This window comes from Callorhinus ursinus, unplaced genomic scaffold, assembly GCF_003265705.2.
Source record: "Callorhinus ursinus isolate GAN/ISIS: 27379988/994484 unplaced genomic scaffold, GSC_fseal_2.0 scaffold4, whole genome shotgun sequence".
In the NCBI taxonomy this organism is placed as follows: domain Eukaryota; kingdom Metazoa; phylum Chordata; class Mammalia; order Carnivora; family Otariidae; genus Callorhinus; species Callorhinus ursinus.
Genome location: NW_027397066.1, coordinates 83,598,956 through 83,625,730, shown reverse-complemented (window position 1 = coordinate 83,625,730; position 26,775 = coordinate 83,598,956). Strand labels below are relative to the sequence as shown.

At 36.5% G+C, this 26,775-nt stretch overlaps 1 protein-coding gene across 4 annotated transcripts in view; it reads right to left on the bottom strand.

Moving 5' to 3' along the window:
* BANK1 (B cell scaffold protein with ankyrin repeats 1) overlaps positions 1–26,775 on the bottom strand; it is a 307,909-nt gene that overhangs the window by 131,419 nt on the left and 149,715 nt on the right. For all 4 annotated transcript variants that reach the window (XM_073892030.1, XM_073892028.1, XM_073892027.1 and 1 more), the window contains exon 7: positions 23,844–24,040. In XM_073892030.1, coding sequence (XP_073748131.1) covers positions 23,844–24,040 — 197 coding nt within the window. The remainder of the gene's footprint in view (positions 1–23,843; positions 24,041–26,775) is intronic.

The following is a 26,775-nucleotide window of genomic DNA, read 5'->3' as shown; positions in this document are numbered from 1 at the left end:
ATTTGAGGAAGAATTAGGGGCTACGGGAAACATAATAGGGGATCTAATTTAGTCTAGAGTCAGAGAAAAAGCAAATCACACATATTAATTTATGCAATCCTCTTAGCTATTATCCTCATTTTACAGAGGATGTGAAAGCCTAAGGAAATTAGGTAACTTTCTCAAAAATAACAATTACTAAATAGCAGATAAAACCAGAAAACTAGGTAGGAGAGAGCTTGAGCATTTAATCACTATGCTGTGAGACATTTCATGTTTTCCCTACTACTATTCCTTTTTAAAAAGTGTTCTCTGTTAAGGTCGCTTTTCCCATTCCCACGGTCTCCGCTACACCACTGTGTGTAGTCCGGACCCTTTTCCTGAAAGCCAGATCTAGGGGTCAGACTTCCTACGGGCACCTGCATTTGAGTATGTAGCTCCTATCCGAGCTCCCATCTCCCTCTCAGATCTCCTCTTTCCCCTTTATTCCCTGTACCAGCCAAAAGCCCCGCCACTTACTCAGAAATTTAAGCCAGAAACTTCCGGCCCCTCAGTCCTCATACCAACGCAGCCAGCACGACCTGTCATGCTGTCCTGTCACCTCAGTGCCTTCCTGGTTGGACCACTTTCGGTCTTCCCCTCTGTCACTATCTCCATTGGGCTCCCGCATCCCCATTCCTCTGATGGGTCCCTTTGCATCTGATGTGTATTCTCCACCCTGTGGCCAGAATGTTCTTTCTAAATCTTGGTTACCATCCTGTCACTCTCCTGTCCAAAGCCCTTTAATATTCTCCATTGTCCCGAGGACTAAGTATTAATTTGATAATATGACTGATTCAAGCTCACCTTTCTAGTCTGATTTCTTGAAAATTCGCCTGTCACATGCCAAATATTTATTTTAACACTATTAAAGGCACTTGCAGTTTTTCAAATAAATAATTCATATTCTCTCTCATTTCCAGCCTCTGCTCATCCTAATCCTTATGCCTAGAATGTCCATTCTTTACTTCTTCTCTTGGCTACTCCTATTTGGTTCACTGGAACTCAACTTAGAGGCTGAGTGTTTGGATAATCTATTTATTAACTTCTGAGTGTTTAGATGATATACTTATTCATGACACTTACTATAATCACACCAGACTGTCATATAATTCAAGGCAGAGCCCATTTCACTAATATTTAATTCCTCAAGCTCTGCCATAGTACCTAGCACCCTGACTGATATTCAATAAAGATTTGTTGAATGAAAGAATTTATTTTATTTTTAATAGACATAGCATCTCAAATGCTTAAAAATGAAACTTTTCTATTTTTCTGCCTTTTCCTTCTTTTACCGCTCAGCATTTTATCTCCCATGTCTATGCAGAGAATTAGCTACAAAGTCTGGTTGTAAATTGACACTTAAATTATGGGATTAGAAAAATGAGAACTATAAATTGTTTAAGACTCCTACTTTTTTTTAAGAAAGAGCTCGATTTTTTTTTCTGTATAGTCATTTAACTTTAACCTGAAACAATTTCAAAATTCCTTTTAGCTTGCACATTTATTTATTTTCTGTAAGAGAGCAATGTTGAGATGCGCGCGTGTTTGTTTCACATGTTATTTTCTCACTTCTAGCTTTCTAGCTCAACCCTCAGCACATAACAGTCTACAGAGAAATCTGGGCCCCTTGAGCTCTCTGAGAAAGAACAGGCTCGGGATGCCGACCTTCCTGCATGGCTTATTAGAGGTGTTCTCACTATGTGGATGAAGAGGCTTGTCTGATGGCACAGAACTTTCAGGGTGCGTTAAGTAGCAGGCTCTGTGGCTGCGGAGTCAGAGAAATTTTATGGAATGACTTTGGGTGATGCAGCTGCAGAATCAATTAAGGCTGAGTAAGTCCCTGGTTGCCAGTCTTAATAACAGAGGAACAATGAAGATGCTGAGGCTGGTAGGCATCCAGATGTTTCAGCCCTGCTGACTGGCACATCAGTGTTCACTCTTCCTGATCCCTCTTTTGGTTCTTGGGCTTACCTCCTGATATAAATAAGTATTGCTCTCACTCTCACATGAAGACCAATTACTGGAGAGGCTCAACATGGTACAGTAAAAACCACAGTCTACCGTTCCATTTCACGGCTTAGGGGTCTCAGCCACCCTACACAAGTGGCTATCGGGAGGGTCAGCAAAAATAACAGAAAAATATAAGGAGCAATAACAGCTCCAAAGAAATGTGGGGGAAATAATAGCAGTACTAATTCAATTGTTAAAGTGAAAACTTTGGAATAAATTCAAACCTCCCTACTTTTATTCAAAAGCAAACCTTTATATACCACATCTTCTTTATTCATTCATCTGTCGATGGACATCTTGGCTCTTTCCACAGTTCGGCTATTGTGGACATTGCTGCTATAAACACCGGGGTGCACGTACCCCTTCGGTGAGTGCTGTGAAGTATGCAGGACTGTTGAATCACAGATCTGTGCCTCTGAGGCAAATAATACAGTATATGCTAAAAAAAAAAAAGAAGAAGATAGCAGGAAGGGAAGATTGAAGGGGGGGAAATCGGAGGGGTGACGAACCATGAGAGACGATGGACTCTGAAAAACAAACTGAGGGTTCTAGAGGGGAGGGGGGTGGGAGGATGGGTTAGCCTGGTGATGGGTATTGGAGAGGGCATGTTCTGCATGGAGCACTGGGTGTTGTGTGCAAGCAGTGAATCATGGAATACTACATCAAAAGCTAGTGATGTAATGTATGGTGATTAACATAACATAATAAAAAAAAGTGAAAAAAAAGCAAACCTTTAACTATCACTTTTATCAAATATATATAAGTATATAATATACAGTATATATACATACAGTTATCACACTTTTCACACTTTTAATACTGGCTTTATACATAGTCCCACCTTACACTTCTAATAAATGGAGGACACTCTCCTCCAGGATAAGACTTCCACATTTATTTTTCAGAACTGGAAGTTCTTCTTATCCTCTTGCAGGTTTCCACAACTGTCAAAGTAATTCAGATAAGAAGGGAAAATCTTTTATTCCAGACTAGAACTGTTGGGAATCCCAGTAAACCTGAGGGTGACCTCAGTCAAAACTGAATGAAAAACTCCTAGCTTTCTTTGCTTTGTCAACTAACGGGGCTTAGAAGGAATGCTAACCCAGTAGCAATGGGTTGTTCTCAAATCTTGATTTCTAATACCATTCTCCAACAAAAGGAACCAGAGCTCCTTGAGAAATGGCTGATAGTAGGTTAGGGGTGGGAAATATAGAAGACATTATACAAACTATAGTGCCAAAAAGTAAAAAAGTATAAAGAAAGAAACCCATAATGATGGGTTCATCAAAGGGACAAAGAAACCAACTGAAACAGCGCCTAATGGCCAAAGCTAGAATAATCTGGGCAACAAAATAACATAGTATTGGATTATAACTCAAAATATAAAATAAACATCTATAAGTTCATTCTGATATAAATAAATGATTGCATAAAAATAAGTACATGGAGGTAGAATAGGCAATTATCCTGTGCAGAAGAATTCTGTACACTTATGTACCTCTCAGGGAAGTAGGGCATAGAAACCTGGCCATTCCCTTGAGGTGAGCTGCCACCATACTATGATTGACTGGCGTGGGAGGCTTTGGGCAGGATTAGGGTTTGAAAAAAGAAGTGAGACATAAATCCCCAACCTTAAGCGGAGGTTGTGCATAGTGATGTCCTTTCAAGGAGGACAGCATGAAGTGGGGGTAGGAAAACACCCTTACAGTGGTAAAACCTAAGGAACACTGCCCCAGCCATGCGTACAAGGATGACAGCAGTGGTGAGCCCCGCTGACAGTCTGTTCTATTGACTGGGTGTGATATGATGAGACTGGTACTCCACCTCTGTGGTCTTCCTCTCCCATACCCATAACCTCAGTCTAATAATGAGAGAAACATTAGACAAGTCCCTCTTGAGGGGCATTCTACAAAATACCTGACCAGTACTCTTTCACAGAGTAGTCATCAAAAACAAGGGAAGTTTGAGAAACTGTAATGGCCAAGAAGAGCCTAAGGAGACGTGACAGCTAAATGCAATATAGTATCCTGCATGGGATTGTGTAACAGAAAATTAACATTAGGTAAAAACTAAGGAAATATAAAAGTCTAAATATAGTATATTAATGGTAATAAGTATATTATGGTATAAATAAAGTATATTAATGGTAATATATCAGTATTGGTTTATTAATTGGGACAAATATACTATAATAATGTAGAATGTTAATAGAGAATACAACTGGGTGGGGAGTATAGGGGAACTCTGTACTATCTTTACAACTTGTCTTAAACTCTAAAAGTATTCTTAAATATAAAGTTTATTTTTTTAAAAAAACTAAATAAATAGTTTTTATATATATACTTATATATCACTTTTTTTCTACCTAGAAAAGTGAAAAGTCCTTGCCATTGCAATTTTTAATATACGGAACATTAATCATTCTAATTACATTCATTTATCTAGAGAACTATGTGCATGCCTCATAATGATGCGCAGGGGAGGGAAACTGAAAGAACACATCTCTTAGGGGCAATAATCGAAGAAACAAATTGAAGCAAATTGACAACAGGTGAACAAGCTCTATGTAGCTTGGTTTATGGACTCACCCAGCAGTCAAGAAGGAAAGTACCAGTTGAATTCACTCTTGCTCAAGTTAATTGTTTCATTTAGAAGACTTATGAGTAGCATCAAAGAAGCTAGCTTGTCAGAGATCAATTTTGTGATTTTAGTGTTATTCTTGAAAATGACTTTCTTATTGATGAATTTTATTTGCCTTCAGAATATCTGGACACATTAAAATGTATTTTTCTTGAAGTTACATGGTTTGAAGTTTGATCTATTCTAAGTTAGTGCCGATAGCTAATGTGCGAAATGTGTGGCAAAGAGAGATCTTACCAAATATTCCATGCATTCCACTACATTTCTCAAAATTCCTTGTAGTTGGGTTGAGGCCATGTGACTGTTTTGGCCAATGATTTGTGAAAGGAAGTGAGGTCAGTCACTTCTAGCAAAAGCAAAGAGCCCAGGTCTCTAAACCTCCACTTCTCTGTTCTCCTGAGATTGGGACTTCAGAAGTCAAGTTTCCAGGTACTGCTGGTATTAGACGGTGTAGCAGCCATTAGCCTAAATTTCTGTGTTATTGTGTAGGATGGATACCTCTCTCCAAACCCTGCCAACCTATGTTGAATATGTGATATGTGTTACATACTGTACTATGCCATAAAAATTTGCCTGTTGCTATATTTAGTGGTAATTACCCTACCACAACTAGTAAGGAAAAATGAATGTAGTTCAAGAAATTAATATCACATTTTAGGCTATCTTATAATAGGTAGTCAGAAGTAGCTTTTTAGGATTACTATAAGGTCTACTTGCCACAGAACCCAAATGACAATGCTTTATCCCACAAAAGAATATTGTAAAATTTAGAAGGCAGCAGGTATAGAAGTTACAGGTAGGGAGAGAGGCCCTTGTAGAACCCATTTGGGAAGGAAAGTTACTCTTCTCAAGCCAATAAAAATGATATAAATTTAAAATATTGAAAGAATGGGGATTTCAGCAAAAGATTAGGATTTCAGTGCATAATATTTCAGGAAAGGATACATCTCATGTAGAGAGAGCTGGTAATTACTATTTACTTGCTTGGCCTGTGATTTTAGGACCACGGGATAAAGAAACTCAGGCCATGTTATTCCTGGAAGTAGGGAGAGATGAGTTTTGACTGAATATAGTTTAAAATATTTTGAGGGCACCTAGGTTGGCTCAGTCAGTTAAGCGTCTGCCTTCGGCTCAGGTCATGATCCCAGGTGCTGGGATAGAGCCCCACATCAGGCTCCCTGCTCAGCGGGGAGCCTGCTTCTCCCTCTGCCTCTGCTGCTCCCCCTGCTCATGCTCTCTCTCTCTCTGTCTCTCGCTATCTCTCTCTCTGTCAAATAAATAACATCTTAAAAAAAATAATAAAATAATTTGAGGACTGACTATAAGATGCTGTGTATAATTTTAGGAAACATGGGGGTATGAACTGAGAACACATTCATACTCTGCACGCAAAGGTCTTAAGGACCAGCTTTGGAATACAGTATGAATAGTCATTACTCAATGCAGGAAATGGCTGTTATGGATGGATGTTCCCCAAGGGCTATATACCATTCACTTAATTGTGCCTGATATATGTGTTGTTAGGGTTGTTTGTTTGTTTGTTTGTTTTTCCTGGTGATTGAACCTTTTAGTATGACTGTAGTGACAGGGTTTGATCCATGTTTCATATATTCCCTCAAGGCCTCCTTAAACTAATTACTTGAGGGAAATATGACAGGTTCTATCAATTATGATATTATATAATATTTTCAATGGCATTTGATGATAAATTGAATGTGTTGAATTCAAGGCAGAGCCCTTTTTCCTCTCACCCTTTTGTCTTGATAAATTTCAAAAATTAAAATAGATATCTTCTCAAAAAGTAGATTATGGGCATTGGGCTAAGGTATTGATGGTATATTTCTCTCTACTAAGCTAATGAGTAGTCCCAGTGCCCCACTAATGAACCAAATGTATTTTTCAGAAAATTAACAGTCCACAGCAAGATTTATATTTTAATTTACATTCACAAGGCAATTTTCTGACCCAGATGTTTTCCTGATTGACTCCTTAAGAACTTTTCTTATAAGTTATTCATTGCTTTGCTTTTAGAATTGTAGCGTGGGTGTTCAATTTTACTGTGTTAATTTAGGTGATCCGCTTTCTTCAACTTTAGATTTTTCATGCCATAAAAACAAAACAAAGATCCCTATTCTCGTAATACGTATCTTCTCAGGTATGGTGGGGGCAGACAATTAATACTGCTATGTAGTATTTCAGAAAGTGGTAAGTGCTACAGAAAAAAAGAAAAGTTGAGCAAAATAAAGGTGAACTGGAACACCAGGTGAAGAAGGGATTGGGGTTGGCAGTTCAAACAGAGGGTCAGAGTAGACCTCATTGAGATGACATTTCAGCAAGTTCCAGAAGAGAGGGAATTAGCCATGGTCCTGATTATGAAAAAAGGTGGGTAAACACTGCCCATAAAATAAGAATGCAATGAAGAACTCTGGTATTGGCAAATATGTATGTACTTTGGAAGAGGTGACCTAGCAAAGTTGTTTGAAAATAGCATTCTAATATCAGTACAGCACAAGAGAGCCTGTTATGGTACCACAAATGGAATCATTAACTCAGGGATGAATTGTTCTAAGAGTCTGAAGGTGAGCTAATGGTTTTGTTTTGGTTTTGGTTGTTTATAAGCTATGGCCACAAGGTCACTGGCTACACCAACCTTTGATTGTCTTGTTTTGACAGAAACAACATCTGAAAGTCTCTTCATAAACATAAAACAAAAGAGTAGTTCTGATTTCTAGAATTTACTTGGGATACATGTGGTGGAAGTTTTCACTACTTAAAATTTTCATTTCCTTCAAAGATAACAGCCATTAAATCATTTTCCCTTTACTCCTCCCTGCTGTAGCCTACACTGTAAGCATATCACATATACAACTCAGCCTACTCATCTAGTTACTACTGAGTAGAGAGATACTGAATGACCCATTTTAAATAAGGAAGTTGTAGGGCCACAGTCTCATTTGTTGAATACAAAACTGTTTCAAAAGGCTTAGCATATACCCTTTAAACTGCTAAGGAAGGCTTTTATAATTCAGTCTGGAAGCTTCACCTTAGTTAATGCTAATACATGGTTGGCCTTCTTTCTGCCAATAAGTGATCCCATGCCCCATGCCCATTCCTCTGCTTTTGGCTCTTGGCTTCACATTTATACTGGGCAGCTTGCTGGTGGCATCCAGGCCCTAAGGCAGAGTTCACAGTATTTATGTGGCTGCAGTGAGACAAACTGTGAGATACCAGCTTTCTGGCAGCCAACTAGAATGGATGAAAAGACTCAAATCACTCTAAACAAGCCAGCAATAATTACAAGAGAATCCTGACTGCTGAGTGTCAGTGTCTCGCAGAGTTTATAAAAGTCCACAGTCATGATACTATCCATTTGGTAGCCTTTCAGCACTGTCATGAGGTCTGAGTAGAATTGTTTTCTGTCCTGGACACTTTCCACTAAACTTGGAAGGCAGAATTGTCACTCTTTCAATAAATACTTGACCTTGTCTTGCTACATACTTGATGTTACTTCTTTCACTCTTATTTTTGCAATAAGCTGTTTCTGTCTCTATGTGACATTGTGCTACCTAGCTCACTATTCTTTTTGACAGTCATCACTATAACATTATATATGCTAAGTTATTTTTTAAAATACATGTGGATCAAAATATGATGATATACTTGTGAAGAGGGTGCAACATAGCAGTGAGAACTGCTGGGAAAACACTGAGAAACACTCACCTTTCTTATTAAGGTACAGATATAACAGCCTTTTGTATTAGGTCAAAAGTGCCAATGCTACAGCCATATAAAACCTCACACCTCTTCAATATGCTTTTCTTTCAATGACTTGTTTTCTCTGCAAAAGAAATTACTCCTCGTGGGTACTCTCATGCTTAACCTTTTTGTTTTTGTTTTTTTTCTTACTTTTCTTAGTTTTTTTTTTTCCTTTCTTCTCTGATCATTGAATATGCTACTGTTACTCCAACATAAATAAAATTCTTAAACCTTGTGTCCATTAGTTTCTCCAAATAATCTCCCTTTCTACAGCCCTAGTCCCACCATGGGCCATTGATTTTGATAAATATCACAATCACCCCTTGCCAATGATTCATGACATTTGTGTGTCTAGAACTTGTGCTTGCATTTCAAGGGAAATGGGGTTTTTGATGTAACTAATTTATACCATAAATTGTGGAGGCAAGAATATTTTTCAGGGTACATTCTGCAGGTGATATTATGGTATCTCCACAGCATAGGCCATTTCAAAAATCACAGAAAAAAGAGTACAATAATATCAGACAGCCCTATATAAACATCTTTACTAGATCCATTTTAATGATGATTCTTATCACATAGCTTCATATTTAGTCTTATCCTTTAATTTTTGCCCATTCACAAAATCTATTGTTCTGCCTTTCATCTATGTTTGAGGGATACGCTTAACTCTATTTGAAAATGTTTAATCTCCTCTAGTAGATGTACATATTTCCCAGAAGAATGGGTGGTCTCACCTTATTTCTTTTTTCAGAAATGCAAAAAAGTTATTGACACAGAAGAAAGACATCTCATTAACGTAGGAAACAGCCACTTAGTGAATGATATGCATTACAACGTCAGCTATAGTTTCATCTTCAGTTTTATTTTCAGAAGCTGTTTAAGCTGTGCTCTGTGGTGACAGTTGTGCCTCACAAAATGGTGCCCTCCACTTTCTGACATACAATTTATTATAGTATTTAATTTATAAATATTTAAGAAAATGGAATTACTGTAGAACAACTAATCTGAAACCATAAAAAAGTCCCCTTAGGAAAGTCCAAATTCTGACTTCAAGTCAGTGGAACTGAGAGAAATTTTATGAACACATAAATTAAATTAATTAAACAAGGGTGCCATCAGACTGAAGTGGCTCTCATGTCATGGTGGCCTACTTTTGGCAAACCAAAAGCTAAGTCTGTAAATGCCTCAAGAGTACGAAATCAAAACCTATGGACAACGAATAACAAACAGCTGACTAAACTTTAGGCTACAGCCAATCAATAATTTCCTTGCTCGGCTTTCACTTTTTTCTATAAAATCTCTCCCCCAGCTCCTGTCAGTGGAGTGCTCCTAACCACTTCTGGTTTGGCACTGCCTGATTCCAATAAATTTTGCTCAAATAAACTATTAAAATGTTTACTATGCCTCAGTTTATCTTTTATCAAACATATGTATAGATCTTCCTTGACTTATGATGGGGTTACATCCCAATAAACCCATCATAAGTTTAAAAGATCGTAGGTCAGAAGTGCACTCAGTCTACTTAACCTACCAAACATCTTAGCTTAGCCTAGCCTACTTTACACATGCTCAGAACAGTTGCATTAGCCTACAATTGGGCAAAATCATCTAACACAAAGCCTATTTCATAATAAGTGTTGAATATCTCATGAAACTTACTGAATATTATACTAAAAGTGAAAAATCGGAACGGCTGCACGGGCACAGAATTGTTTTAACTGTGTTGGTTGTTCACGCTTGTCATGGCACGGCTGACTGGGAGCTATGGTTTACTGCCACTACCCAGTAAAGGGGTTCAGGACAGGTCCGCCCAGAATGTACCAATTTGGCATGTGGATTATTTTGAGCCAAAGGCAACTGAGACCCTGTGGGCTCAAGGGAAAATTTGCCCCTCCCTTGATTACACAGAAAAATCTAAATTGGGAGTCTTTCCCAGAATAAGGGTTATTAACAGAGATAAATTTTATCTGAATGATCTGAATGTGTATGGCATGGCAAACATCTAATTACCAAACATCTGCTCTTCTTATTACCCTACAAAGTGCATTTCTTTCCTATGAAATCCCAGACTCTTACCCCCTTTCCTTTAGTTCAGAATGACACGTATACCTCATTTTGCCTGACTGTCTTTGGAATTCCCATGTCTGTGTGGATTCCCCATATGTATACTATTAAATCTGATTTTCTCCTGTTAATCTGTCTCAGGTCAATTGGACTCTTAGTCCAGCTAGAAGAACCCTTGAAGGGGACAGGAATTCTTGCTCCCTGACACCAGCATCATGGGAGAGTATTGTACTGCACATTGCTAGCCCGGGAAAAGATCCAAATTCAAAATTTGAAGTATGCTTTCTACTGAATGCATATCACTTTCTCATCACTATAAAGTCAAAAAATCATTAAATTGAATCACTCTAAGTCAAACCATCATAAGTCAGGGATTATCGATACAGACATTGTCACACACTTATAGAAACATAATATGGCCATTATTTAAATTCTGTTTAACATATCTACTTGTCAAAGGGTTAAGGAAATCAGAGAGAATATGGATAAAGCTGAATTCTATGTTTACTGAGGTTATAGTGTGATTACCTGAACTCTTTTGCTAGTATTTCTTCTTTTTTAAAGATTTCACTTATTTAAGAGAGAGAGAGAACATGTGAGTGGGGTGAGGGGCAGAGGGAAAAGGAGAGAGAGAGAATCTCAAGCAGACCTCCTGCTGAGCATGGAGCCCAATGTGGGGCTTGATCTTGCAACCCTGAGATCATGACCTGAGCAGAAATCAAGAGTTGGATGCTTAACCTACTGAGCCACCCAGGCACCCCCTTTTGCTAGTATTTCTTAAGGGAGGTCTACTAGCATTTTGTTCAGGCCTATTCTTCATCCACCTATTGATAGTCAGTAAGACTCTTCAGGCATCAAAGTACGTTTGCCTGTATTCCCAAACACCTCCTAGGAGTTACGTAAAAACCACTACAAAGATTACATTTTCTTTTAAGGAAACATTTTAACGGATTCTCATGATATTTCCCTAGAACAATTTTAGTTACCTACTCCTGAATTGTTATGGATTTTTATTGCTTCGTCTGAGGCCCATCTGTCTGCTTTTGTCTTTCTGCCTTCTGGGGCTCTGTGTATCTCTTGCTTCATCTCTGGCACTCCAGCTCTCTCTCCTCATGAGAAAGACTCAATAACTGGTTTCAGCCCCAGTAGCAAACAGCAACATGATAGGATTAATCTAGCACTCAGATTATTTCCTCATCTTGATTTGTACATTGAGTGATTGAGAAAAAAAATAAATCATAGAAAGAAATTTAAAATAAAATGAATACTTGTATTAGTCAAGGGTTCTCCAAAGAAACAAAACCAACATGATGTGTGTGTGTGTATGTATGTATGTATATATATATATGCAGATAATTATATAGAACTGGCTCACAGTTCTGGAGAGCCCCAAGATCTGCAGGGCGAGTCAGCAAGTTGGAAACCCAGGAGAGCCAATGGTGTAGCTCCAGTGCAAAGGCCAGCAGGCTTAAGACTCAGAAAGAACTGATGTCTCAGTCTGAGTTCAAAAGCAGGAAAAAGCCGAAGTCCCAGTTTAAAGGAGATTTAGTCTTTTTGTTCTGCTCAGGACTTCAACAGATTGCATGAGGCCCACCCTCATTAAAAAGAGCAATATGCTTTACTCAGTCTGTCGATTCAAATGTTAATCTCATCCAAAAACACCCTTGCAGACAACCCACTTGATATTTGATCAAATATCCAGGCAACCCGTTGTCCAGTCAGGTCAACATAAAAGTAACCATCAAATACTCTTGAGAGTCAGTAAAAGTATATTGATAAAACTATAGTGATAAAAAAGCCATTAGCTAATTTGAACTCTTAAAGCGAGAATTTGGTCTTTTTCTGTATTTTTAAAGGTGCTTTTAGTCCATCTGCATGGAGCACAGGTGAAACTGAATTTGGACCCAGACTTCCATTTGCATTGAATCGTATGTGATATACTACAATAATTTTATGCAGAAAGGTCTTCTGTCAGATTTATAGTGGGATAAGCTGATAGAGAAAACACTAAAAAAAGGTTATGTGTGCCTTTCTGAAGTATTGAGATATAGTCTAGTGCAGTGTTAAAGCATACAAGCTAGAGCTACCCTGCCTGAATTCCAAACCTCAGCTCTACCTCTTGCTAGCTATGTGACTTTGGGCAGTCACTTAATCACTCTATGCTACATCCCTTTATCTGTGAAATGGGGGTAATAAAACATAGCTTTTATCATAAAGCAGTAAAACATCTATCAGTACACAGCAAATTCTGTCTAACATTTTGCTAATTTTGTTATTACTGATTCTTACACTAACCTGTTCTTTTTTCCAAAGTACTTAACTGTTTATTGGAGATTGGATATAGGGGGCAAAGTTTATGGTAGAATTCTGAAGGACAGATAATAAAGAATACTTATTCTTTATTCTTCCATTTAAATGTGAGCTCATGAGAGGAATGACTTGTCTGTCTTGTGTTACTGTAAATATATTAATATCCAGCATAAATTACATTCTTAATATTTGTAGAAACAATTATTTTTTATGCAACAAATACATATAATGTACATATAGGTATGTATGTGTGTGTGAGAGCATCTACTGAGATAGCCACTGTGTGGGTATGGCAGATACACTGGTGAACAAACGTATGCTTTTGTAGAATTTGCAGTTCTGTGGGACAGATATTAAACACATATCCACATACATTGATATGTAATTATAAATTCTGATGTACTGTTATCAAACTGAAAATGTGATAAAGGAAATAGATTCTAGGCTTGAATTTGTTAATACATGAATTATATTAACACATAATTATGTTATGAAGATATCATGATCTAGTATTCAGTGGAGGTCTATATAACACATGGGATATTAAGCATAATATGACAAATTTCCATTTTTTATAACTAGATTTAAATTGAATTTTATTTATTTAATTAAAAATATTCATAGCCTATATCACCTTCTGAAATTACCTTGTTTGTTTATTCATTTACTATCTTTCCACAACTAATTAGAATATAAGCACCAGGAAGGGCTAACAGCATTAGCTTAATGTTGCTAAATGCCAATCTCTACTATGCAGATTATGACAATTTAAGTTCTTCTGGGAACTGAAAACTCTATTGACTTAATAAGTAGAAGACAGACTAAAATAAAGCATAATAAACATATTCATTCTCTGTTTGAGGGAATGTTACAGTATAACCTGTTTAAAAGGAAATTTGATGAATATTATTTGCTACATTTACTTCAGGAGTGCTATCCTAAATAGGAAAGAAAAAAAATCATAATATGGACTATTCATGTGTCATATATGTAATGTAATTTTTAAAACTATAAAATACTAAGTATTAAAATAACTCACAAACTGATTGAAATATTAAATTATGTTCATGGGGAAATTTAAAAATCATGATAAGCTTTATAAATTCCAAAGGCCTTTCGTATACATAATTTGAAACTTACAACATTGTGACATTTAATGAAGTGGATTTCAGAGAAAAACAAAAGTACAGAGTTTTCTCTGTTCTTCCCTCCTCTAACAATCCTATTATGTCAGATACAGAATGAGTGCTCAATAAATATGGGGGAGTGATTATAATGGTAACAATATAACAATGAGGTCACATTCTATTTACAAGTATTATATGGGTATAAGGTTGGAATGCCAAGGGCAGAGAGCATAAGCATAAGCAGATTGGAGGTGAGGACCTGGCTTGCTCAGTGAGTATTTATTAAAATTTAGATCATTCTGGCTCCCTTTGTGCTGATACAAAATCCATTCCCTTTCTTTTCCACTTTTATAGTCTATGCTAAAATTGGGAAGAACCATTCTAATCATTACAGAATTCACATAGTGAGACCCTAAAGTTAGTAGGTTCTTATTATTTTCATGGCTAGCCATCTCTTTTGGAAGCCATCTAATGAAGATTCTGGCTCCAAATTTCACTAACTCTCCAAATTATGAGCCTCTGTTTCCCAAAAAATATAAAATAAAAAGTAGCAGTCCCTCAGAGAGTAGTGGAGAACACGTAACAGGGAAATGTGCATAGAGCTTCTAGCCCAACCATACATGTAATAGGTCTTCAACAAATAATCAACTCCAAGCCCTCCCCACTCCCACGACGCTATTGTAATCAACTTCAGGCTTTTTCAGCAACGCGGTCCAATACTGCGGTAATGAACCAGATTGCTCAGATAATTGGCATTCTCCCCACCAAATGCAAGATTGATAGATTCAATATAAATCTATGCAGTAACCCATTCTTATAATAGAGAGTTCTCATTAAGGAAATGGATTAATTGGCTTACTGATATTTTAGTGAGAGCCAGATTTGAATAAGCGGACTCGGCAGTACAGAGAAAAGCAAATTAAACACTAATAAAGGCAGAGATGTTCTTGTTTAGGCTGAAGTCTCAGCCACAGGCTAAAATTGAGGATTTGAGTTTAAGATTTGTCAATGAGAGTGGACATTAATGTCTGACAGATGAAAATGCTCTGATTTTTACCCCTGGAAGCTCCCATTCTCTCTAAGACACTCATCCCAGCTGGAAGCTGCGTGTATGTCTCCTCCCCTACATGATTTTCACCTGAGATTCCTAACCCCTTGGAGGGAATGTATATCTGATATAGAATATGCTTTACACTTGTTTCCACACACAGCTAATAAGACATACTTGGGATAAACTAAGAGTAAAATATTTACCAGAATCATTCCCAAAGTATCATGGCGCCCATGCATCATTAGAAAATATCTTAATTTCTCTGTTCTCCCCAGTGAATCACTGTTCCATCTTTTCAATATTTGGAAAGACTTTTTATTATGATTAATTTTTAAGGAGAAATATATGTTCACGTGTAAATGTACATACACACATATCATTCGTATCACTGTCCTTTTTTTTTTTAAGATTTTATTTGTTTATTTGACAGAGAGAGAGAGAGAGAGAGAGACAGCGAGAGAGGGAACACAAGCAGGGGGAGTGGGAGAGGGAGAAGCAGGCTTCCCGCGGAGCAGGGAGCCCGATGCGGGACTCAATCCCAGGACCCTGGGATCATGACCTGAGCTGAAGGCAGACGCTTAACGACTGAGCCACCCAGGCGCCCCTCACTGTCCTTCCTGTCCTACTTAAGAAATACAAAAGTGTTTGGACAGTTCTTTCTCACTTTTCCTGAGCCATTAATTTTTCTCTCTCTATTGGTCATTCCCACTAACTTACAAACATGTGATTTCTTCAATCTTTTTTTTTTTTTTTAAGATTTATTTACTTCAGAGAGAGAGACAGTTGGGGGAGGGGGAGAAGAAGAGGGAGAATGAAAATCCTCAAGCAGACTCCCCGCTGAGCATGGAGCCTGACACGGGGCTTGATCCCAGGACCCTGAGACCATGGTCTGAGCCAGAGGCAGACACTTAGCCAACTGAGCCACCCAGGTGCCCCTTCTTTAATCTTGAAAAAAATGAAAAACAAACACCTCTATTGACTCCATGTTCCCTACTAGCTACAATAGCTTTTCTCTCCTCCCTTTACATTAAAGCACCCCGAAGAACTGTTACATACTCATGATTCCCCAATTTCACTCTTCCTTTCCTTGCTTGACTCTCTCTAATCGTGTCAAGGCTTTGTTATCTCTCCCACACCTCTGCCTGCACCTCCAGCCCTCAGAGTACTTCCCACACACTGCTCTTGATGGCCACAGTGCTAAACCAAAGGTTGATTCTTTATCTTTATCTTACTTAGTTGTCAGTAGCATTGTACACAGTTGACGACCTCCTCTGTGAAATTTTTCCCCCCTTTGGCTTCAAAGTCAACAGATTTCCTGATGTCTCTTTCTACTTCAAGGGCTACTGCTCATTATTTTCTGCTGGCACCCCCTATCACCTCAACTTCTAAACTTTGCAATATCTAATAGGTACTTAAAATTTAAATATCCAAAACCAAACTACTGATTTTCCCTGGCAAATTGCTTCTTCACACAATCTTCCTCATCTCAATACATAGCAAGCAATTCATTCCTTGTACCAAAATCCTTGGAGACATCAGTAACTACTCACTTCTTTTACATTTTGCTGCCAAATAATCAGTAAATCTGTTGGATTTCCTGTAAAATACTGGAATATTTCAAATCTGACCACTTCTCACAGTCTTTCCCGCTTTTGTCCTAGTCTAAACTGCTATCATCTTGTCATTTATCTCCTGGATGATTGGGGTGGTCTCCAGTCAGTTCTCATCCCTCCTGCTCTTGCCCTGTACAGTCTGTTGTCAAAGTAGCAGCCAGAGAGTTAAATCAGAACTTGTCATACCTCTCTTTGGAATTCCTTAATGGCTTTCATTCTGCAAAATCCTTACCATTGCCCACACCACTCTAGAGATACTGGCCTTTGTGACCTTTCTGACCCTATTACTATTGTCCTTCTATCTCATTTACTCTGCTTCAGTAACACCAGGCAACTTCCTCTTTTATGGACATGCCAGGCACATCCACCTCCGGGGCTTTGCATTTGCTATGCTGGTTTTCTCTTATTGGAACAGTTTCCCTCCAGATATCTGCATGGTTTTCATAGCTTTCAAGCTGTTACCCAAAGATTGCCTTTACAGTGAGGACTTCTCCATTACTCATTTCAAATTTGCTGCCCAAATCTCCCCCTACATACCACCGAACACAATGCGTTAAACACTAATGTCCATCTGACACATTATATATACTAATTACTTATTTATGGTCTTTTTTTTCCCCATTAGAGTTTAAATTCTATGATGACAGGAGTTTTGGTCTCTTTTTGAATTCCCAGTGTTTAGAACAATACCTAGTAGGTATCAATAAATTTTGTTGAATAAGTCAATGAGTTGACTTGCCAAACTAAATTTAAAGAGACTATTGATTTCCCAGGTCAAGTGAAAGTTGATTAATTTATTTAAAACAAACCCAAGATTTAGCCTTCAACTGGTACCATCTATTTTTCTTTTATATTTTTGGAGGCAAAATAAGTCAGACATAATCTTTAATTTCTCACATCCATATATATCACAAGGAAGGTGTTGCTACATAAGAAGAATGAAGAAATCATACTGCTTGGTGCAGAGCTATGATATTTGATGAATATTCTTTTTTAAAAAATATATGTGGTTCTGTATTTTTCTCATATGTAATCTGACCTTGGAGAGGGCTTTATATAAAGTAGAAACCACGCCATAATACCAGTAGAAAAGTATATACCCTGTCTACACTGAATTACATTAAACACCTTTTTGTATCCTCAACCATCAATAATGACCGAAATTCAAAGCCAATTAATAGATAAGACTTTTCAAGACTCATATTTTCCCAATGAAATTTCAGTTCATTTGCTTTTGTATACTTTCATTCTGAAAGCATAATATCATTGTGTTTATTTCATGAGGTCTACTCTTTAAAGCTATGGTGTCAATACTGATTGCTCCAATTAATATTTGTGATTAATTTTGTACTCACTGAAATTGCATTTCCTTTTGACCAGCAGGCATGTAAGTGACAGCTTGAGACTATTCTGTTCTACACAAGCTAATTGGTTTTAATGAAGCCAGAGAAAAACAAAAGAACTCAAGTTTGGAGGGTTTCTAAGAAATTAGAAGACAAATGATTATAAAAACGTAAGGTTGCAAGAGACTTTAAATACAATCTAGCCACCATAAGTAGGGGTGTGACCCTTGTTAGGATACTGGAGACTGCCCAACGTCTGAAGCAACTACATCAAAGATAACGATGTTTGCAAACTGTAACTGGAGTCTTAAGTCAGAGGAAAGGCCCAAGTTAAAGACAATGACTTATTTATCAGTAATAAGAAAAGATTGTATAGGAAGAACTTTAGCTGTTGGGGTAAGAGAAGAAACTCACAAGGGGCCAGTGGAGATTTAGGAAGATGGCAGGGTCAGGGAAACCCGTGCCAAAGCCTGAGCCAAAGGGCACCTAAGAGGAATCCAATGGGTCTGATCTATGCTAGAGTATTCATGGCCTTTGACAGAGCAGCTTCAGAGTGAAATGAAGAACTATTATTCTGTTAATTATATCGGTTAATTCTGATATTGAAAAACAAATTGAAGAGAAAGCAGAGCTGTTGGGAGTGTGTGTGTGCCTGTGTGTGTATATGCGCATGTGTACACGTGTGTATTTGAACATGTTTGTTCAAGGAAGAGTCAGTATAATGGGAGAGACTAATGATGCAAAAGAAAGAGACAGTATGATTGATGGGGAGAACTAAAATTGATATAAACAACAATCAATCCAAGGAAATAAGGTGAATGCAATATCATTTATTGTGGATCTACCATGTATTTAATACTTTCACATTTATTTCATCAGGTCCTAAAAACACCCTGTAAGGAATTATTTTTTTTCCATTTGCAGATAAAGAAACTGAAGCCAAGAGAAAGCAAAGAGATTGTTCGAGGATGCAAACTTGGTATTTGATGAAGTCAGGATTCAAATCCAGAGCTGGCTGAATCCCAAGGCCCTATGTGTAGAGAAAAATGGAAAATTTGGCAAACGAGAGGGGAGATGAGGGAGTTTAACAGGATGTTTAGAGCTGCAGAGTTAGGGCATTAAACCTGGGTTTGCGGACTTGCAGAGGGGTAAAATTCTGTAATTGCCACTATGGTGCATTTAATGGGATTTTAGAAAGAGGTTGCTAAGTAGTTCCAAAAGCATAACTGAAACATGAATTTGTAATGTGTGCAGTCGAGAGCAGTTATGTGACTTGTTCCAGGTTCTTCAGTTCTAACAGAACATCAATATTGAACAAAGGCCAGAATTTTAAAATTCATTGTAGGCTGGCCTATTAAAAATATATGCTGAGGTTAGCAGTTGGGATATTTGTCCATGAATTCTCTAAAACTAAACTTAAAAAAAATCGTGAATATAAAGAGATATGGCCAATTATTTTATGTGCATTTGCTATGCTGGTTTCAGGTTAATCTTAACCTAGTTAAGGATATTGTTGGGTAAGTGAGATCAAACAAGCCCTTAAATTGGACACTTACCTTCTGCCTCATTGATGAGTAAATACATGCTGAGCACCTCCTGTACACCTAACAGTGGAAGGGGAAGGGAACCCATTGCCCATTATCTGCTTCTAGACTTATAAGAAAGAAAAACTACATTGGCAAAGCGGGGTATGCTGCTATTTAGACTGAATTAGTATATCGTAATACATACTAAATTAAATGAGCAATCTACTAGAGAACAAATAGTATTGAAAGCACCAAGTGAGCAATGCTAAGGTTGAGAGATATAAAAAGTCAAGAAGAGTGATGTTCACTGGCCCAAACATAGTCTAACTTCTGAATAATAGGTTCTCTATACCAGTCAGTCAATCATTGCTTTATGAAGGAAGGGATTCTCAACGTGCTTCAACATCTACTCTCTGTACCTTCATTCCAAACCCTGGACCATTTGGAAAAAAGTGCAGGGTCACTGTCTGTCAGACAGACACTAGAGGAATAGAATCTCTCTCTCTCTCTCTCTCCCCCCCTTCCCTCTCTCTCTCTTTCTCTCTCTCACACACACACACAAGCCCACTGTCCACAGGGTCAAAGAGCAGTGTTGAGGTAAGTCAATGAGAGCAAGATGTCACAGAAATCTCATCACAGATGTGAGCAGGAGAAAGATTTCCAGTGAAGAGTCCTTCTGAAAAGCCAGCTAGAGAAAATGCATGGAAAGCTGATTTTCTGTTTCCTAAACTTTAATGAAAATGATTTATGATTAAGACCTTATTCACATACATAAAACTACGTGAGTGAACACTGTGGTGGAAGAAAAAAGATAGTTTAAGTAAATCGTGGTTCACACTTGGTTGTAGATTTAAATACCAACCCTTACCCTCTTTGTCCATCCACCTTTCAGAGTGATTCTCCTGGGAGACATTGGCAGAAACTGAAAATAGAGTAATTTATTTGAAAGACCTTATGGATTTTAGAAATATGTGGTATTACTATCTATAATAGTAATTATATTATTATATCATCAAAACATGAAAAGAAATGTAGGTATTAATTAGATAATGTTCTCAAAACATGAAAGCTATTCATTCACAGTAAAAAGATTCTGCTCACATATTGTGTATAAATTATTAGCTTCTCAAAGGAAAAATGTCATGAAGATATGTAAGAGATGTGATTTGAAGCTTCTCCCCTTTTTTCTTTTTCCTTATTATTCATATAGTTTCACTAAGATATGGCACTTGTTTATGAATGCTTGCCAATGGTTCTCTTTTCTTTCCTGTATTTTTAAAAATCACAATTGCTTTTTCCTTCTACCCATTTTATTCAGAGATGACCAAACACACTGTGTTGTAATTCTCTGTGAAATCTTAAAATTAACAGTGTTTCACTGAAGGGAGATTAGGAAGAATAGAACACATCATTCAATCAGTTGGGTGCAAAATATGTTTGAATTTAAAAATACATATTTCTTCTGTACAGAAGTATGGTTCATTGGATTGTCAACCTCAAACCTGAAAGAATATCTACTCCTTTCAACAATTCTGAAACAATAGTTAATGGAAAGGTTTTTTGTAATGGAAAGTTTGAACACATTATGTCACAATCTTAGATTTATCAGAATGTGATTATAACATTAAAGCTATGTAAATATTATTAAAGAAACAATAAAGTATTGTAGCAGCATAATGAGATTGTACATTTTTCTCTACCAGATTTAGATACACTCTTTTTTTGAAATTTTTAATTTAATTTATTTTAATTAAAAATCAATAACAGAAAGATCTTTGGGAAATCTCCATATACAACTGGCCCTTGGATAACATGGCGGGTAGGGATGCTGACCCACCACACAGTCAAAAATACACATATAACTTTTGACTCCCCCAAAACTTAATTACTAGTAGCCTACTGTTGACTGGAAACCTTACCGATAGCATAAACCATCAATTAACACATATTTTGTATGTTATATGCATTATGTATTATATTCTTTTTTTGTTGTTATTAGATATACTCTTAAAAAGGCTTAGCTACCATAATTTAGATATAAAATTTCAATGTGTGTTTATATGGCATACTTTCACTAAGAAGGTAAGATGTTTGGATTTGTTTTAAATAAAATTGATAATGAAAAGAATAATCAGAAAAATAAATCAACAGGAAACACACTTTTCCATGTGTGTCACAACCTAAAATATATGTTCCTATTTCCTTAACCATGCATTTTCAAAAAGGCTTTTAGTAGCTTACAAAATTGTTATACCTAATTATCCATAACCATAATATTCCCTTGTAAAACTGCTGTCCCTTATAACTGTTATTGTCACTTCCTTATTGACATCAGAACATTTACAAAATAATTGATCTATCCTACCTATAATGGCAATGCCTACTATAGACATTCTGGCAAAATGTTAACAGCTCACAAAGAGACAAAATATATAAAATCACAACAAATTTCATAGCATAATGATCAAGTACAACTGCAAAATTAGAATGCAGCCATTATAAAAGAGTGAACAGTGACCTAAAGGCAATGATTGCTATCTAGACTATCCATGCTAATCTATGAACAGAATCTCTTCATTATGAATGAGTAGCTTTCATTTTTTTTGAGAATGTTATCTAATTAACACCTACATTTCTTTCATGTTTCCAGTACTATTATAGATTATAATACCATAATACCATCAATTTGTATCATTGCTATTACTACAGGAGCAGAGGTACAAATACCCAGAGGATGTGAGAGAAAAAGAAAATTATTTCCCATATCCGTCAAATCCTATCTTTGAACTTATGTTCATATCTACTGGCATTATATCTAGTGCCATGTTACTTATGAGGCACATGCAGTTTGCATGGGGCTGTACCTGTTAAAAGCTGAGTCTTCACTGGAGAATGACAAGTGAAAGCATTACTCTTTGAAAATCAGGGTTTATCTTAGAAAGTAACCTTGGATGCTAAAGATTTTCACAGGAAATTTTAACTTAAGTACACCAGTGGTTAAAATTTTGAGAATAGGGTTGTAGAGAATTGAGACAGGCAACCAAGATATACTACTGCACAAGAGTACTGTAGGCAAATATGCTCACGACTGAATTGATCAATTGACTTACCTGAGACAGATACCATGTTGCACCGGTAAATGACTTTATAGAGTAGATAGTAAAATGAATGCACTCATCAGATATGTGAGAATCACAATCTGAAATCTTTTTAGGAATAAAAATTTTTATTCCTAATTTGAAGGATACAGAATAGAAAAGGTACCTTTTCAATTTTGTTACAAAACTTTATTTCTATATTTGTTTATTTGTTTCTGTATTGATTTTAAATACAAGGAAAAGATCTCTTATTGTAACTCATTGTGAATGATATCCATGCTATTCTGATAACTACTTTGCTATTTCTTAAAAGTGGAAAAAGTTAGATTGGTTGTCATCTGAAATCCACAAATACCAATGGTTTATAGAAGTCCAGTATTACATTGACTTAACCTAATAATCAGAATGAATGCTAAAAAGACCAGAAGGTTCCCACAGCATTTCTATGTTCCTTATTAACTGTTCAATGGCAATAAAATTATTTATCTTCTGAGAATCCAAAGACAAATTTTGACATATTCACCAAGACAATTATTGTCTTATTACATTTTCCAAAGAGCCATAATTCACTTTTTGAGCAAAATGTACACACATTTCTCTTGTTACAAGAGAAAATAATTGCTCTTCTAAAGTTGATCATGAAAACACAAAGTGTATTCTGTATACTAAGGTAGTATCCCCTCCTTCAAAATCTTCCCTTGGTTGTATTCTAATTCTAAGCTAATATCCTTCTGAAATTTGGGGCTTCAACCTACATAATAAGGGCCCGGGACTTAACAGAGAGAGAAAAAGAATCACATATGAGAAACAAATTTAAGTAACATGAATTAACTTTTTATGGAAGACTTTGAAAGATTATCAAAATGCTTTCCTTTAACCTAATTATTTATCTAATTTCATGAGCCTAACAGTGTCTAACTCAGACTCTTGAATGAAAGAATAAAGGCAATGGGTTTTCATTGCCTTTTCATCATCTCCTCTTCAATATGGAACAGGCTATATAGAAGCCAGAAAGACAAATTTTAAAAAGGGCTATTTAGGGGAGGAAGCATGGAGTCAGAGTTGGATTATAGTGATACTAAAACAAGTTGACTTATCTTGCAAAATGTTTTTAACACAGTGAATGACTCAGGACCAAAAGACACTATAAACTAGCTGAGCAGTAGCATCATTTCCAAAAGGGCAATGTACACACACACACACACACACACACACACACACACACACACACACACTTTATAAAAAGAGTTCTAGAGATAAAATGGAAAAAAAAAACCTTACTGAAAAGTCTTCAAAGATTTTCTTGAGTTCTTTGTGACCATGCCTTTCAGCAATATGTGTTGGATCTGAACCCTCGAAATTTTTCATCTTAGATGCCCAGGTTGCTCCTGAACATTGAAGCAAATGAATAGCCAAGTTCTTTAAACCAAATTTTGCTGCACAGTGGAGAAGAGTTGGGAGTTCTTTGAAATGAGTGTCTGTAAGCATAAGAGGTAAAAGGATTAATATGTTTTTATCATGTCTGGAATTCCATAAGAAAAAGTCAAACACAATCTACCTAAAAGTAATTCTCCTAAAGTAGAACAGACTTTCAGTGTGATTTCACATATAAGAAACCATCAGTGGTTTTAACAATGAAGCATCTCCTCCTTCCTATTTCTCATCATACAATAAATATAAACTGATATTCTCACTAGCATTAATGCCCCCATCTTACTTGGGGGGTAAATTTAATTTGGAAAGGCATATCAACACCTTAAATATAAAATAAAACAGAACACAAATATCATATTGTAATAACTCTTTTTGAATATATTTCAACATTAGCCAAACACTAACAATATTAAATAGGTCCATCTATAAAACCTTTCTGTGTTTTCTACTGCCATGCCTAGCTCACTGCCTTCTGAAGGTGAAATGGACACATAACTGCTGGAGGGGATATATTAGATTTCTATGTGAATTTTTTCTTTCAAAAAGGAACTGTGACAGAAGATACAGGTGAGCACTTTTATAAACATCTTCAGTATGGAAATTTCCATCAGAATTTTCAGTTTTCATATCAATGTTTCAGAGTTTGAGTTTCATAATTAGTTATTAGCTATCAATTAGGAGTATTAATTATGTATAACTATAAAATGGTGAATGTAAACAGCTATCTCAATGAAAAAACACACATACACAGCTGAGTGATGGTTTGTTATTATTCTATACTTTCACACCTAGCTGGAAAAAATGTGTCACAGAAGTCACACACCACTTTGCTTGAATAGCTGTGGCATTATCGGAAGCATGCAATGGGAAGACTTATGGCAACAGAAACAAAGGTGTCAAAGCAAAAGTCAATTTTCTTCCAAATGTTTTGGAAAACTGAATCTGCCTTCATTTACCTCTTTACTATTTTGTAAACTAAACCAACAAAAAAGGAAATGAGGAAATGAGACATTGAGTTTTCAATTCACTTGGTTGTTTCAGGGCAGAATAAATTATTTGGTTTCTTGATTTGTATGTTTTAACAGGAAACAAAACAAAGCCCTCCAGGATACATTAAGAACTTTGCTGTAAGGAAATATTTTACCCTTCAAAATGTGTTAGTGCAAAATGGCTATAGGTAAATCCCATGGTTATATTTCAGTGATAAATGCATTGGTTCCTTCTTATATGGTATGCAGTGGGTCAAAATTGATCAAATATTTTATGAAGATGAACCTGTGAAAGCTGAAACTGTCTAAAGTAGGTACCATCTTCAAAATAAAGGTGTAGTTACTTAAGGTATTAAGATATAATTTTTTATTTATTTTCATTAAAAGTCACCACAAAATATAATTTTCTGCTATAATTAAACCAGGGCAAAGTTAATGAAGAAAAATATTTACATGATAATGTCAGATTTTTACATGCCTTTGGTCATCTCTCTCACTGACACATCATACAATAAACAAAAAACATCACCTGGAAATCAGTGCTTTATGCATTATTCCTGCACACTATTATTCTGGTGAACTTTTAAATCACTGTCAATGCAACTTAAAATGTTTTTATCATTAAATAAACATTTAATCATTATGGGAACACAGTCACATTTTAACCTCACCAAACCTCTGTCAGTAAATCCCTCAAGTTTAGGATAATATAATATTAGAAACAACAATAAACTTCATTAAGAATCTCTCTTGTACATCAAAAAGAGTAACTAGGACTATGATAAGTGGTCATGGTTGTTCAGGCTACCTTTCTTAACAGTTGTGCTACTCTGAACCGTGCTTTCTGATATGTAAATGGAAGAAGTTCTGTTTATTTAAGATTATAGTAATAGTAAAGGGTGCTACAGATTTGAAGGTTGGCTTCTTTATTTTCCATTTCTCTACTTCATTTTTAGTAGTAGCTTAAAATCCACTAATCTACTAGAATACTTTGTGAGGTTACAGACATGAGAGAGCCTTAGAGGGTATCTTTTCAGTTTCCTACCCAGTAATAGAATTGTATTCCTATGTGTAAAACTCTTGAATCACAGACCTGTACCTCTGAACAAATAATACATTATATGTTTAAAAAAAAATAGCAGGAAGGGAAAAACGAAGGGGGGGATTCAGAGGCAGAGATGAACCATGAGAGACTATGGACCCTGAGAAACAAATTGAGGGTTCTAGAGGGGAGGGGGGTGGGGGGATGGCTTAGCCTGGTGATGGGTATTAAGGCGGGCACGTCCTGCATGGAGCACTGGGTATTATACGCAAACAATGAATCATGGAACACTACATCAAAAACTTATGATGTAATGTATGGTGGTTAACATTAAAAAAAAAAAAAGAATTGTATTCCTAGAATTTATAAGAGATGATCTGGGTACTACCTGCATACCACTAATGACAGAGAGTCCTTTACTTCCTAAGGTAGCCTGTGTCTTCGTTAGACAACACTGATTATTAGACAATTCTTAGTTCTCTTGAGGTGAATTGTATTTCCTCTAAATATCCTTTGGGCAATATAGAATACGAAAGTCACAAAAGCACAGGCTTAGAGTTGGTTGGTATTCACTATGTGAACTTCAACAAGCTACTAATTATCTGAGCCTAGCCTTCTCTTCCAAATTTGTAGGGCTATTGAGATAATTAAGTGACGTAACACAGAAAAAGTGCCCAGCGAGTGTCTGAAACATAATAGGCTTTCAATAAATATTCTATCTTCTGTGTCAATAGTTTAAAGCATTCTT